Source organism: Aptenodytes patagonicus, chromosome 4 (assembly GCF_965638725.1).
Source record: "Aptenodytes patagonicus chromosome 4, bAptPat1.pri.cur, whole genome shotgun sequence".
NCBI classification, from domain to species: domain Eukaryota; kingdom Metazoa; phylum Chordata; class Aves; order Sphenisciformes; family Spheniscidae; genus Aptenodytes; species Aptenodytes patagonicus.
The window spans coordinates 1,937,553-1,953,451 of NC_134952.1; the positions used below are offsets into that span (position 1 = coordinate 1,937,553).

Here is a 15,899-nt window from a genome sequence, read left to right on the forward strand (position 1 = left end):
TTCTTCCTTTAGGCAGCATGAAAAAAAAAAACAACTTAAGAAACACATAACCCACTCAGCAATCAAAGGAACAAAAGCAGGAAAAGTCAGTCCAATTCATATCACTTAAACTTCGCAAAGTGAATGGGATCACCTTGGGGGCTAACGTCCCAGAGGCAGTTGTATGCAATTTATGCAATTAAGACAGAAAAGTCAATCTGCTGTAAAGATCTACAGAGCCCTCAAACACTCGCAGATTCTTTAATACAAGAGAAAACCGTTGTGCCATGGACTGAGCCTCTGAAAAAAGAAAAAAAAGTCCACAAACCCAAACTAGATAAACTGGGAGGGCAAAGAAAACAACCTTACTAATTCTTTACTGAATGTAATTGGAGAATTGTTGGGCAAAACAACTGATCCTAACCTCTGCTCCCACAGAAGCTTTTGTTCAAGAGTGCTGATAAATAAAAGACATAGGACCCAGCTGGTTGCATTTAATGCTTTGATAAATCATTATTTTGAAATTTATTTTTAAACGTCATTTGCTCCATTTTCAAGGAATTTAACCTAGCCCAGCATCACTCCTGAGACAAGCACGCACAGTTCCAATTTTTAACAAGAGACCAGCAAAATTGGACAGCAATTTGCAATTTTTTATCCAACAAGTTATGAGTTATGTGAGGCCAAGAATCATATTTTTCTAGATTAATAGAAGGCCTGGAATGTTTTGCTTTCTAAGTTTCTTTCCCATCTTTAGCTGAAGATCAAGTATTGGAAAAAATGAATGATTCTGAAACTAAAAAGAATCTTCTCCTTCCTGACTTATGAGTTAAGCCAAGCCTAAAACTTACAATGAACAAGATTTATTAAATATACTATTCAAATAGAACACATATGCTGTGAAAACATCCACCCTCTTTCTATGCTTGTCATCAGAACTGAATTTTTGATGGGGTAAATAGAAGAGTTTTAATTTCTCTCCTGTGGGGAGAAAAGATCATTATATGAGTACAGCCTTTACACAAACATTTCATGGTGATTTTTAAAAAAACAAAGTCAAAACTTATTTAGAAATGAAAAAGAATGGTTACTTAACCCACAGAAACTGCATTTTGAGACAATCTGCCTGTGAAGTTTCTATTCTTGTTTTAGACACATCCCATACGCGAGGGACATGACCCGTCGGAAAGCACAAGCCTTGCCTTTTCACTCCTGGAGATGAACACAGAGCGATGGAAGGGCTGCAACTCACATGCGGCTCCTTTGCTGCTATGAATTGTTGAGAGGAGAAGGTAGAGGATTCAAGAGAGATGTTTGTCCACCCAGAGACAAAACTGCTGCAGAGCAGGATACTCTTCTATAGAGGCCAGAGAGACCAATTTTGGGGATAGGAAGTGCTAACTAGTCATTGCAGTGTGCAGCACCGTAGGAAAAACACTGTGAGACTGCTCTACCCAAGTGCTCACCCAACCTGAACGCCAGCACAACCCAAAAGCTTGTCCTGAGAAGCAACAAGAAATGCACATGCACACAGACGGCTAGACTGTTATCCTGAAACCTTCCGAACCTGGGCATTACCCGGATAGTTTGGACTGAATAAGCCCCAACCTGGTCAAGTGGAGGATAAAAGGATAAGAAGCATTAATGCATTCTCAGGTCTACCTAATCTGCTAAACCTCCAGAGAATCTCAGCAGGCATCTCGGTGACATCTGTTTGCAACCCCACACACACAAAAAAAAAAAAAAAAAAAAAAAAAAAAGAGAGAAAAGATAGCATGTCCTCACAACACTCAATGCAAGTAGTCTGATTACTTAGAAATTTGAGGAAAGAAAAGCAGAAATGAGTTACTGCAGAAATCCTACTGGCCTAGCCAGCACGGATTCATGAGAGGCAGGTCCTGCTTGACCAACCTGATCTCCTTCTATGACCAGGTGACCCACCTAGTGGATGAGGGAAAGGCTGTGGATGTGGTCTACCTGGACTGGCCTTTGACACTGTCTCCCACAGCATTCTCCTCGAGAAGCTGGCGGCTCACGGCTTAGACAGGTGGACTCTGCGCTGGGTCAAAAACTGGCTGGACGGCCGGGCCCAGAGAGTTGTGGTGAATGGAGTTACATCCAGTTGGCGGCCGGTCACGAGCGGTGTTCCCCAGGGCTCAGTACTGGGGCCGGTCTTGTTTAATATCTTTATCGATGATCTGGACCAGGGGATCGAGTGCACCCTCAGTCAGTTTGCAGACGACACCAAGTTGGGCGGGAGTGTTGATCTGGTCGAGGGTAGGAAGGCTCTGCAGAGGGACCTCGACAGGCTGGATCGATGGGCCCAGGCCAACTGGATGAGGTTCAACAAGGCCAAGTGCCAGGTCCTGCACTTCGGCCACAACAACCCCATGCAGCGCTACAGGCTTGGGGAAGAGTGGCTGGAAAGCTGCCTGTCGGAAAAGGACCTGGGGGTGTTGGTCGACAGCCGGCTGACCATGAGCCGGCAGTGTGCCCAGGCGGCCAAGAAGGCCAAGGGCATCCTGGCCTGTATCAGAAATAGTGTGGCCAGCAGGAGCAGGGAAGTGATCGTGCCCCTGTACTTGGCCCTGGTGAGGCCGCACCTCGAATGCTGTGTTCAGTTTTGGGCCCCTCACTCCAAGAAGGATGTCGAGGTGCTGGAGCGTGTCCAGAGAAGGGCAACGAGGCTGGTGAGGGGTCTGGAGAACAAGTCTGATGAGGAGCGGCTGAGGGAACTGGGGTTGTTCAGCCTGGAGAAGAGGAGGCTGAGGGGAGACCTCATCGCTCTCTACAACTCCCTGAAAGGAGGTTGTAGCGAGGTGGGGTCGGTCTCTTCTCCCAAGTAACAAGCGACAGGACGAGAGGAAACGGCCTCAAGTTGCGCCAGGGGAGGTTTAGATTGGATATCAGGAAAAATGTCTTTACTGAAAGAGTGGTGAAACATTGGAACAGGCTGCCCAGGGAAGTGGTGGAGTCACCATCCCTGGAGGTATTTAAAAGACGAGTAGATGAGGCACGTAGGGACACGGTTTAGTGGACATGGTGGTGTTGGGTTGACGGTTGGACTCGATGATCTTAGAGGTCTTTTCCAACCTCAATGATTCTATGATTCTATAAATAAGTTTTAATGGCAAAGGTGAAAGAGAAGACTTGTTTTTGAAGCCTTTATTTTAGACTGTATCTTAATTTCAGTTTTCTCCAGTCTTCCAACCATCACTGTGATCACTGAGATATTACCTTCATCAACAAGATGTTAAAAATGAGCAAATTAGCCAGATAGCATACTATAATAGTAGGGAGTAACATAGCCAATTACTAAGCCTCTCCTCCGAAGGCACTCAGTAACAATTGACCTTGCTGCTTGGTTTTCTCCTGGGTAGCTTGAGCCTGGGGAGCATCAAGGGATAGATAACAAACACATGAGCATGTTAATATTAAAGATCTGATAGCCATATCCATCTACGTTGGCATGGCCACAACAGTCTCTGGTATTTACAATGCTGCCCCACAGTACACGGGCTTATTCCCATGGAGACCAACATGAATACGATCAATATAATTACTGCAGGGATCATGCACGAAGAACCACCAAGTAGGCATTTATGCTGTGACACTAGTGATCAGCCAGCACCCTAACGTATTCCCGGTACGGCTCCTGGTCCAATGGGATAAGGCAAATCGTGCATAAGGTGTCCTGCCACGAAAAGAACAGAAAAAGTGGTCTTTTTCTCCTGAAAGAAAGCTGCTCCTTCCAGGCTGAAAGTCTCTGCCCTAAGGAATGAGGGTACCCAAGAGGACCACAACACCTCTCATCCCCGTCACGTGAAGTGCAATCGATGCAAGCTCTAATTCTCAGTGTAAAACTGGTAAGGACTGGGCAAGTTGACCACAACGCTTATTTCAGGTTACAGGAATCTGCTTGTTAACTAAACTGAATCAAAATTAACATCGCTATTGACACATTTTGTCAAGTTAATGCAATTTGTGGTTTACACCTAATAGTTCAATGGGTCAGGGAAAATAGCAAAAAGTAGCAAAAAAAAAAAATCTATCACTACTGCTATCCAAGTTTAAAAAAATTACTCTGTCCCTGACTGTCAAAACACCTCGTTTTAAATGTTCTTCAAGAAAAAATAAAACTCATAATAAAGCTAGGTAGGAACACACAATAAATTCCACAGGGATATGACTTGAAATCACAGGAAGCAGAAGGGAAAGATCCCTGTAACAGACAGCAAAATGGCATGAGGATGCCAAACTCTGCTGCTGAAAGTAATCCATTCGCTTGCATATTCCTTTCACAAACCAGGAGTGACGTCTCAGTGGACAGTCACTCCGAGAATTCAGGTTTACATGATTATTTCAGGGAATCAATCACGAGAGCCCACATTTAAGGAATTCTGAGAGCAGAAGGCAGAATGTGGTATGAGTACAGAATGGTGTTTTTCTCCAGCCTGAATTATCTGGATGTGCATGCACCTTCTTTTACATAATTTCAATCTCTTCTTCTTTTCTTCTTCTTAAACGCATCGTCTCCAGACTCCAAATTCACAAATAAATGCTGCCCTCTTCTGGCTATTCAAACTCGTCAAAACCCAGTCCTTCCGAATGAAATCTAATCGTCTGGCTTTGCTGTTAAATAGTGCTTACGGGGATATTTATGCTTATAAAGCCCACATATAAACAAACTGACATTACAAACAGCGCAGCCAAACAAGTCAGCCAGCCTGCAGTTAAAACAAAAGCGCGCAACGTACAACTTGAGCTTCAGCAGCGTCCAGTGCTTGTAACTGTCCTAACAGCCTGCATTTTTGATAGATCATAGATTAAAACACACTCAAAATATCAGGAGAGCTTTATGGCTGAGGCGGTAGAACAATACGCTTTCCGTTTAAGAAATAATTTTTAATGCCCAAGTTTGTATAAACTGTTGACCAAATAACCGCTCCTGTATTTGCCTAGAAATCACTGCACCAGCTCATTTACTTGGTAATGTGTAGCAAGGTAAATGAGCCTCTCCTGATTACACACTCTTCTGCAGTATGCTTAGTAACATTTGGTATAATACACCCAGCATGTAAACTAGTCTTCTTGAAGACAGCTCTTTTTGAATATCCAAGAATTTTTTGATTATTATTTCTGCAAGAACCTACCAATATCATACGCCATAAAATCTGAAGAAAAGCACTTCGCGCCGTGGCTCATGGAGGTGTCGTTGTGCGTGTTTCCTCCAAACACCAGCATGGTTCCACTCATTATCACAGCCGTGTGCAAATAGCGAAAAAATTTACTGTCTTTAAGAATTGTCCTTCAGAAATAAAAATATATGTATTAATGACACTGATTAGTACCTGGCAAAGACAAAACAATCCATAAATCCAAGTTGAAGAAGGTTTCGGGGTGCACGGAGGAGGGGGGGGGGATGGTATTTAACTACTTTTCCTAATGAGATATTTAACAACTTCCTTTCCAGATTGTTCAATTCCTCCTGTAATTTCGTTCTCTCATCTTCTCATCTGCTTGCCAATTTACAGGAGAAATATATCTATGAAAGCCTCCTTCCAAAGCTATGGATCTTAAAATCTTCAATTCCTTCCCTAGGGATGACCAAGTTTTCACACTAACGAGGCTTTTGAGCATAATCAGCTAAACCTGCTGATATGGACACTGCCTGGGAGGACTCCTGTATTTTATAGTAGCTGATTTTACAATAACCTAAAGAATTCTTTCAAACTGGGCATCATCTCTTGCTCAAAACTAACAAACCTACTTTAAGGAAATCTACGCAGCTGCTGATAACGGGGCGCCGCAGCTTAATACCTGCAAAACTCAACGCCTCATCCATGGGAAGCACTAATCGTACTAGCCACTGACCTCACCTTTAATCAGCACGATTAACGGCACTGCACACACAGGGTCACCCTTTGTAGAACTCCCCTGCTGTTTTGAGAGGGTGGGATTGCAGGTAAACCCGCGTCGCAGGCAGCGGTGTCACTGTTTGCGGGCTGACACACCAGTTCTGCAGAACAGCGGCGTCCCAAACGCAGCTTGCGCTGAAGCCCAGGCTTTCACAAGGAAATATTCGGCAAATGGTATATCAACGACCTGGACCAGGGACCCGTTCCTGATGCCCGACCAGCGGTATCGCAGCACACAGGGGGCTTTCTGAGCATTACTCCGTCCCTGTCAGGGCTACAGCGTTCAACTGCGAAGCTGCCGGTTGAAACACCGGAGCAAACATGGGGAAAGCACACTTGCCAAAATAAAGATCAGGGGACTGCTTTTTTGCCCTTCCATGAAATCACAAGAGGGAGAGAGGGCCTAAATTACCGAAGAACAACAACAACAAAAAAAAGTCAATGGCACCAGAAAAAGCATGGATAAAGATGAGCAGACACTCCTACACGCCTCACTGCAAGGCGACTGCTCGCCTGCTCTGACAGTCCTCTCGAGACTGACAAAATAAATACGATGGAAGGAAGTTGGTGCTGCAGCAGTTCGGAAGAATATTTGTGACACTTTCTGCCTGTTCTGCCAGATTTGCCTGCTCCACGGCTGAAGTGGAAGATCAAGTGAACCAAGAAGGGAAGCGTGGTTATTACTGCATGTACAACGGAGCAGGAAGGAAGGTTTTTGGAAATTAGTCACTAGTTACTTTACTCATCAGTACAGACTCACAAACAGTTGTTGCAGGAATACAAGCTATTTTAAACTCTCAAAAAAAGGCGATATGGTGACTCAAATTGACACGTGTTAATTCAAAAGATAGTCTCCTTTTTGACAGGAGCCTTCAAAAACAACTTTAAGAAAAACACAAAACTGAGGAAAATTTATTTCACCTCTATAACTCAAAGTTGTGAAGTTTTACTATAGCTTTTAAATAAAACTCACCTTTGGGCAGAAACAAATCACAGATTTCAGCTTAAGAAATGAACGTTTCAAGCAGTTACAGAGCCAGAAGAAAATGGGGTTATAATAGAAATTCTTTTGCGGTCTTAACTGCAGAATGAATTATCATTCACTTAACTGCAGTAACTGCGCTCATATGCACAGTTTGTACTGCTGGCAAGAAAATCCCATCAAATATTTTTCTTCTCAGCTTTAATACAACAATAGATTAAAATTGATTTCTTGGCTTATTCACAGCCTTGATTATATAATTCTCTATTCATAAAGGGACATAAAAATTAACAGATACAAGAGCACACCATCTATCCTGAAGGCAGGTAGCTACGTACTACTGTACCCTTGTCAAATACCCCACAGCCTCTTGTCCACTACAAACAAAAATGATGGGGTGGTATACAGGAGGAAGAACTACTTACCACATACGGGAATCAACTTCATATTTGTACAAGTCATCTGCTAGCCTGTATTTGTTGGCACTGAATGCTTTGTAACCTCCATGGATATAAATCGATCTTGTATTTGGATCATAAACACTACTGTGACCATATCCTCCTTGCACCAAAGCACCGCTCGTCTGTAAAATGTTCCATGTATTTGTGGCTGAGAAATGAAAAATGTGAGTGACAAAACATGGTTAATTGACCTCCGTTAATAACTTATCAACAAATCTGGTGGTGAAACAAATTGGGTTTCCCTTGACTCAGATCTAGACACTGTCTCTATCACTTCATATCCAAAAATATTCTCCTTCAAGGTGTATGTTGTCAAGAAGTATTGTCAAGTATTTTTAATTAGACCAGAAATCTCTTCTACAGTCATTTATTACATTTTGCAGACAAGCTAAGTAAATGAGAGATAAAAAGTACAGAAATAATATACTGCGTTTCAGTGACATGAAAATGCCAGCACCATGGCTTGATTTGGAATGGTACCCAAGAGCACTTCTATTTTACATGTATATAAAGCCAGACAGCACTGAAGCCAAGTTAAGTATGACTGTGAAGAAGACTGCCGTTAAAAACTAATGTGTGATTAATGGTCCTATATCTCACTCACTAAAATAACATTGGTTTGAAGCACTCTAGACATAATGGCAACTGAAACAAAAATGCTAAATTACACACCAAATCTCTGTAGCAAGTGCAGAATGAAACCCTACACAGGCTTCCTAACTCCAGGGCAGACCAGGCACACAAAAGGCAAAGGAACTGAATAGTCTGCAAGATCACATGTGGGAAAAACAGAACAGTAGAAAAATAAATCACTGCCCCACACATCCTGGTTTTCTCTAGGTTTCTCCTAGGAGAAGACAGCTCGCTCATGTGGACACCAGCGAACCAGAGCAGGCTCCAGTAGATCCTCTGGATCAGGATGACTGAAGGACAAGGATAACAGGTCAGAAAGTGCAGATAGGGCCACTATTTCTGACAATAACTAGCACCTTCACGTTGTGAACTTCCTGTGCTTAACTATGTTCTCTACCTGGTCAGTGGAGCGAGGGACACACCTCCAGAGAGCCATTTCAGAACAGCTAAGTTAAGTAGAAGTTCAGTTCATCTGGAGAGCTTCCTACACTTCTCCACTGATGATACTGGAAATCTCTGGATCCTAAAGTCAGAGTCTGGACTATTCCCAGAGATACGGGGCAAACGGAAGTCCAGAAAGTCATTCCCTGTTCCCCACAGCATCTGCTAATCACCACTACTGGAGACACGGGTATCAGGTTAAGTAGATACTTGGTCTGAATTGTTACAGCCATTCTTCTATTCACAGGATACAAAAAATAATTTCAAAAGTGTTTGCTCTTTCAGAGGGAGAGAGGAAAATTAGTTTAAATTGTCCCACAGTTATCCTGCTTTGTCCCTCAATTACAGCTTTTTTGTCTTTGGGACCTAACAAGCTGTATAAAGCTGGAGGCACACGGCTGCCAGCTCACTGTTTGTGTTATGCAAACATTAGAACTTAGATTGAACTTCCCGTAAATACAAATAGAAGGAGAAGAACATATCTGTCTTTGGTTTGCTATGTGAATATGGATCATATAAATAATTTTCAAACCAACTGTTAAAATTGAAGCCAATGGTAGGTAGAGCCCCACTCACCTAGGTTGTATTCCTGGACATTGCTGATATACCCGTAAAGAGGGCAGTGCCCAAAGATGACAAGCATGACCGCGCTGCCGTCTCGCAGGGTGACGATGTGTGCCGAGTGGCCAACAACGGCGTACTGCTCCTTGGCTTTCAGCGTCGCCTGAGCCCAGGTCTGGGTGGGAATGTGGAACACCCACAGCTGGCTGGTCACGTTCCCCGTCGCATCTATTTTTCCACCATACATGTATATAACATCCTGAAAGAAGTTAGATTTAAAATGAGGTCAATGAGTTTGGCATTTAGGAAACAGCTAATAGGTAAGTAATGAAGTTGTTATATTTTATCTTCCCTCAGCCTAAGTTTTTCTCCTCTCTCAAGGAGAAACATATCTCCTTCACCACTCACATCTGATATGAAAGCAACCACGACTGCCAGGGTTTGTACTCAAGTCCATAAAGTCAGAATACCTTCAACACACACAATTCACCCTACATCGGGGTATGGAGGGGAAGGGGTGCGCAGGGCAGGATTGACCTTCAGATGACAGACATCAAAATTTAGGTGCCTGTACGCTAGCTGAGTGTCTAAATACACATATTTAAAATATAGAGGAGCCCTGAGAATAATTCAACTGATCAAAAGCAGGGAAGGTGTGCTTACTTTTGGGTGTGCTGACTTGCTTTCCAGATTTCACTACCTGTACTGACTAGGTCTGTTTTCAGTATAAACAGAGCTCAGAGGCTCCCAAAGGCACCCAAAGTTAGGCACTTGAAGTCAGATGATTTAATAAGCAAGCTGAATCCCCCCCCTAGCTTGTAAATGCAAGCGGCAGAAGATAGCTGGGAAGAAAGACAGTTATGATAGAAACTCCTCTGTCTATACACTGAAAGCTTTGTCTTCCAAGTTAATGCACTGACAAAATACGAGGACCCTTTGGAAAGAAGAGGGCCAGGATAATTAGACAGGGTTTTATTAATCATCCTCTAAGAGCTAAGTTCCAAAACTCTATCTAGTTTCCTTTGTGGGTTTCTCCAGGCATCTCAGAGTTAGTCATGAATCCACCAGAGTGTGTAGTGGAGCCGTGTTTCCCTACTGACAAGGCGGTAGCCTTGGAAAGGGAAATTCTCTACTATAGCTGGTGCTTCTTGGGAAATTCCTGAGAACCACTGCCCATCACTGATGGCAAACCCACTTACCATAGAATGACAGAATCGTTTAGGTTGGAAAAGACCCTTAAGATCATCGAGTCCAACCGTTAATCTAACACTGCCCAGTCCACCACTAAACCATGTCCTTAAGTGCCACATCTACACGTCTTTTAAATAACTCCAGGGATGGGGACTCCACCACTTCCCTGGGCAGCCTCTTCCAATGTTTAACCACTCTCTCAGTAAAGACATTTTTCCTCACGTCCAATCTAAACCTCCCCTGGCACAACTTGAGGCCGTTTCCTCTCGTCCTGTCGCTTGTTACTTGGGAGAAGAGACTGACACCCACCTCGCTACAACCTCCTTTCAGGTGGTTGTAGAGAGCGATAAGGTCTCCCCTCAGCCTCCTTTTCTCCAGGCTGAACAACCCCAGTTCCCTCAGCCGCTCCTCATCAGACTTGTGCTCTAGACCCTTCACCAGCTTCGTTGTCCTTCTCTGGACGCGATCCTTCTTTTGGATTGTACCCTATTTTTGAACAGTTATTTGCAGAATGTGCGTCGAGCCCTCGCAGGTAGGAATTTCCATCCTTCTCGGGTTCTTCAAGTGTTCTGATTGTGAACGGTGCTGTGTGGAGTTTTTTCAAGTGTTTATAATTATGCTTTAGATAGGTTTGCACTATGATGAGCTAATTAACATTCCAAAACAAAAGGTCAGTAAAGGATTAGCTCGTTTCCTTTTCAAAGACTTTGCCATTCTGCTCTCACGTGGCCTGCACCCACAGCAAGGCATGCAGGTGAGAAATGAGGTAAGCAACAGTCAAATCCAGTTGTCGTTTCAGATGCTGGAAGAATAGATTCATGGGTCTACTGCAGAAGCAGAGCAGGCTCCAGAAATCCCTAATTCACCAGCTCTGCTTTGGTGCCTTGGACGACGGAGCTCATAAAAATATTTATGTGGTCTACACAAAAGGCAACTGGGGAATCAGCTGAACTCCAGAAAACTCTAGCCGTCAGGCATGTCTTGCAAGCACAGACAGTAGGAAGGAAATAATGGACTCACTGACCTCAGTCAGCCTTAAAATCTCTGAGAAAAGGGCAAAGAAGGAACACACAAGCAAAGGAACTACAGACTTCCTAGGATACCAGTCCAAGGACTCCTTGGAGTACAATTACACAGACTGGGATATCCATGGACAAGCCTTTGAAGGAGAAATACTTCTCCCAAAGCAAGACTGATCTGTGGAAAGGGGTGGGCGTAGGGGGAGAAGAGGGAGAAATCAGCCGGGGGGTGAGTCTGCAGCACTGAACTTACCTTATGCAATGCCAACGAATGACCATATCTCATCTCTACTGAGTTCACAGTGTTGTCCAGTGGAAGCCACTCTTCAGAAATAAGATCGTACCTGTATAATAAAAATTGAATTAATTTCCCAAGAAGCAGATATTAAAAGTTGAGAAAATTACTGCTCGTCCTTTCCAGGATTCGTGGGAAATTCTTTTATTTAACAGAAGTCCTAGATACCAGGATTTCAGCATGCACAAAGCATGCACAGACTACTTATGGATTAAAAGAATCCAGTCAAGCTTGCTCTGTTACTTAATGTCCACGTATTGATTTGCTTTACCCTCAGTTTTCTTTCCCATGCAAAACCAAGAGCTAATGCATTGTCTATTAAGCTATGACAACTTACACCACAAGATCCACCCAAAAGAGCAGAAGAACTTTACGCTAAGCTAAGTTCCAACTACTTGGTAAAAAAAAAAAAAACAAACCAAAATCTGCCAGTGTTTAAAAGGCATTTTTTAATTATGTCTTTGTCATTCAAGCATATTTTCCCGGTCAACTGGAAACAAGATAAACCCTTTGCTCTGAAAATGGCCTGTGGCTTTTTAGATAAAAGAATGTACTATACTTGCCAGGCTTACAGCCTTATAAGATAAAATCGTATCTGAAAAAGCGTTCAATGAAGCCACAGGGTATCTGTTGAAAAATGAGGCATGACTTTGAAAGAGTAAATTGTGGAAGTAATTAGCAACTATTCGACAACTAAGTGTGCATTTTCAGCTCTTCTTTAACTTCCCCTACAAGAACTATTACCTCTGGACATGAGTGCAGAACACACAGCTCTCGCTCAGGTCCGTGAAAGCGAGGTACGCAGGTATCCCTGGGAAAAAAATCCAGCTTTTGCCTAGATCTGCCCAAATACTATCAAGCTTGAGGAAGCCTGAAATGTTTTTTACGGAGGATTTCCGTGAGGTACACAATTATTATTTGATATCTTAGTTACCGTTAAATCTCCTCAACTAATTGCGTAAGTATCATCATCCTAAATAGCACTCCCTGTTTGGTATCCCATCCACTGCGCATAAACATGCACAGTAATCAGTATGTATTAATTAAGGAGCCAAACACTCTGAAGTCACACAGGTATAATATAAGGAAGGGCTAATAATACTGAAGCAAAACTAACTTCTTTGAATACGAGGCCAGATAGAATTTAGAAGCTAGCCTAGAAATATACAGTGAATAGTTAAATGCTGTCAGAAGCAGATGAATCAAAAATTCACTGAACATCAGGAACCTTACGCTTTTTCTTTTCCAAAATTAGCACCCCTTAGCAGCGTTTTCCTCATCTCAAATGTGAGTCTAAGTTTTTATTACTGCTGTTTTCCCCTGGAGATGGAGCGTAGGCCAAAGCACAGCACGTCGGATGGCATTTTCTAAAAATAATTCTCAAGTCTAAGTTCCTCTACTTAGACTTTATTATCTAAGTTTATACTCACGCTAAAACCTTCTGAGAGTCAGAATGATTGAAGACATAGCCTCCAACAATCCACATTTTATTGTCATGGATTATGGTTTTGTGAGATGCTCTAGGAAGTTTTGGAAGAGAGTATTCCTCCCGGGTCCAAAACGACTGGTTTGCAGGAACAGGAATTGAACAGCCAGGACCTGGGAAAATAGGGTTTGAAAATTAAGTTGATTTTTTCCAAAGCCTGTATTTCAGCTAGAGGTCAATATCCCGCACCACGTGTGACAAAGATGGTGCATGGCCAGGTAACAGGTAAAAGCTGTGATCCTCGCTTCCTTGCCCACACCAGCAATCTGTGATGGACCTGGTACGCGATCTCCCAACCGTAACCACGTACTTCAAACTTAAAACTGTTTTCAGAACTAAAAAAGCAGTTCCAGACTAGATGAATTAGTGATGCAGCAAAGCAGACACTCTGCTCTGGTCTCCCTCGCTGCGATTATAGGGGGGCACGGTGCAGACCCCTTCCCACACCACACTAAGAGAGTATCTTCCAGCACTTAGCTAGCTACCACGTGCCCACAGAAGCCCCAACGCAACCTGCAAAAGCTTCAGGAGACGTGCTCAGCAGCATGCCATAAAAACCCATGGGTCTACAGCTATCTTTCCCTCTTTTCATTCCTCTCCTACTCAGCAATACATTTTTGTGAATTGTTCGCTTCTTATTTTTTCCCCTATATTTCTGCTGCTCTTAAACCAACTTTTTCACTGCCAGGCTTCCCGTCACAGTTCCCCATGGCGTGGCGCAAGAGGAGCAGCAAGCGGCAAGGTCTCAGCAAAGTAAAACGCCGCATGGATGCTCTCCCTTCTCAGTGACAGCCATCCACACGCACAGGGTTACCACAGACAGAGAGCACAGAACCTGCCGAAGAGGCTCAAGCCTTGAAAAGGGAATAGGTCTATCAGGACAGCCTTTAGGCAGTCATAGAAGTGAATCACTGTGTAACAGAGTTACGGTCTTGACTGTAAGAGACAGCATCTGCTCGTTCTTGCCAAGTTTCTATAATCTCCAGTTCAGGAAAGCAGACTGGAATCTGGTTTATCACCCTTGAAAAACTCCTGGTTTCTGAGGTAAAGTGACCATTTTCAGATGTAAAAATGCTTCAGAATAAGAAAGGGGAGAGCAGCTTGCATCTCATTCTGCTGTGGTTTGTTTTGGGGCTTTTTTTTTGCTGGGTTGTTTTGGTTTGGGGTTTTTTTTTCCCCTTACACACTAACCTGCTACAGAAATGAAAAACAGGGGAAAAAAGAGGGGTAGGCTAAAAATTGAGCAAACATAAGCCCACCTTTGCTGTCAGTGCACAACCAGACTCCAGAAAAGCATCAGGAAGCACCGCACTGCGCAAGGGGATGTGGTCTTCCAGCCCTGAAGTATATTACCTGCGGCTGGCTTTACATCCGAGAGGCAGACGCGCTAACCTCAGTACCGGGTGCATTCTCCTTCGGATGCTCATTTTGCTAACCTGGATTCTCTCCACAGTGCCTAACACGCTGCCCGTTTTTGCAGCATAGCTGAGCGGTGGTAGCAGGTGCTGCCAGTGCTGTAGCTGGTTGCATTTCATAGAAGACTAATTCTTCCACGTCAGTGTATTTTTGCAAAGGAAACATGTATGTTTGGTCCAAACCGTTGCTAAGACTGACACGGCTGACGAGCATACCGGGACATGAGAACAAGGCGTTTTGTGTGTTCAAACAGGTTAACTGCTGCCACCAGGCTCAAATTTGCTTTAGGTGCACAGGAACGAGATTTAAAGTTTTTATCTGATGCCTGCACGCAACAGGCTGGTACTGCTTTGTATGGTGGCATAGTTGCTTTTAAAAGCATTTGTTACAAACGAAGTATGACCTTTTGATATGAGAACCTAGATACTCTGTTCCTAGTCAAAATGCTAATACTTGTCAAGCAGAACATTCTCAAGTACCCCCAATTAAACTGCAAGAGCCACACACAGAAAAGGCGTCCAAGAGCTTCTCCATATTAATCGGGAGACTTACCTTGCCAGCCTGCAGAGCACAAACATGCCTTAGTATCATTAAAGTTGCAGTGCCCTCTCTCGGGTGCCCCACAGTCATCCGTGCAGTAGGGAATATCACAGGCTTCTCCCTTCCAGTATTTGGCACATTCACATTCAAGAGCATTGCTGCTGTTATTGAGCTTGCACTCTCCCCGGCCGGAGCAATTATTGGGACACATATTGAAACTGCGAACATCAGGGAAAGAAGGTCTGTCAGTAAGGAAAGAGACTCCCAAGCCGTACCTCTTCTTAACGAATACAAGAGTGATGTTGAACAGAAGTTAATACAGCTCTTTGTTAACATACAAACCGACGAGAGCCGCTCATCTAGAACCCGATGTGATGGACCCGTAGAGATTTGTTCTCTATCATCTACAGAGCTGCCTCACTTAACGAGTTAAACTTACAACTCCTCCGAAAAATTATCAATATGATTTTTAGCCATTTATAATGCAAATGAATTGCCTTAAAACGCCCAACAGTAAGTGAAGAATTTAATCAGCGCTTAAGGCTTTTGTGGTGTCTGTGCAATTTATACTTAAGCTACTCACAATTAAGTGCTATTCTGGGATCTGCTTACCAAGGGAACACACTTGAGATGAATCCCAAGCCAAAGATGTGCGTGTTTTGACTCATTTCTGATTTTAGAATATCTGCAATGTAGCTGAGGCAAAACCAGACACACCCCTGGTGAAGATCCAAATTCAGAGACCCTATTCATTTCCAAATTCCAGTTTTTGCCGGGGTATCAACCAGTATAACTCACAGATGGGGATTACTACCCAATATTCTCACTGTCATGCGACAGGTGGAGTCACCGGCTCCAAGACCATAATTTCACAAGCGTTTGTCGACTACCTATGTTCAGTAGTAACTATAAAGGCTGTTAAACTGAAAAGGAATAAATACACCCTTTTATCTACTCTCTGCAAAAATGTTCGGAGG

General features: G+C 43.4%; 1 protein-coding gene across 1 annotated transcript in view; it reads right to left on the bottom strand.

Moving 5' to 3' along the window:
• The window catches only part of ATRN (attractin), a 151,783-nt gene that overhangs the window by 87,044 nt on the left and 48,840 nt on the right, over positions 1-15,899 (bottom strand). The window contains exons 5-10 of the mRNA XM_076335646.1: positions 14,935-15,140; positions 12,911-13,079; positions 11,439-11,529; positions 8,991-9,234; positions 7,305-7,488; positions 5,133-5,287 (exon numbers count right to left, since the gene is read on the bottom strand). Coding sequence (XP_076191761.1) covers positions 5,133-5,287; positions 7,305-7,488; positions 8,991-9,234; positions 11,439-11,529; positions 12,911-13,079; positions 14,935-15,140 — 1,049 coding nt within the window. The remainder of the gene's footprint in view (positions 1-5,132; positions 5,288-7,304; positions 7,489-8,990; positions 9,235-11,438; positions 11,530-12,910; positions 13,080-14,934; positions 15,141-15,899) is intronic.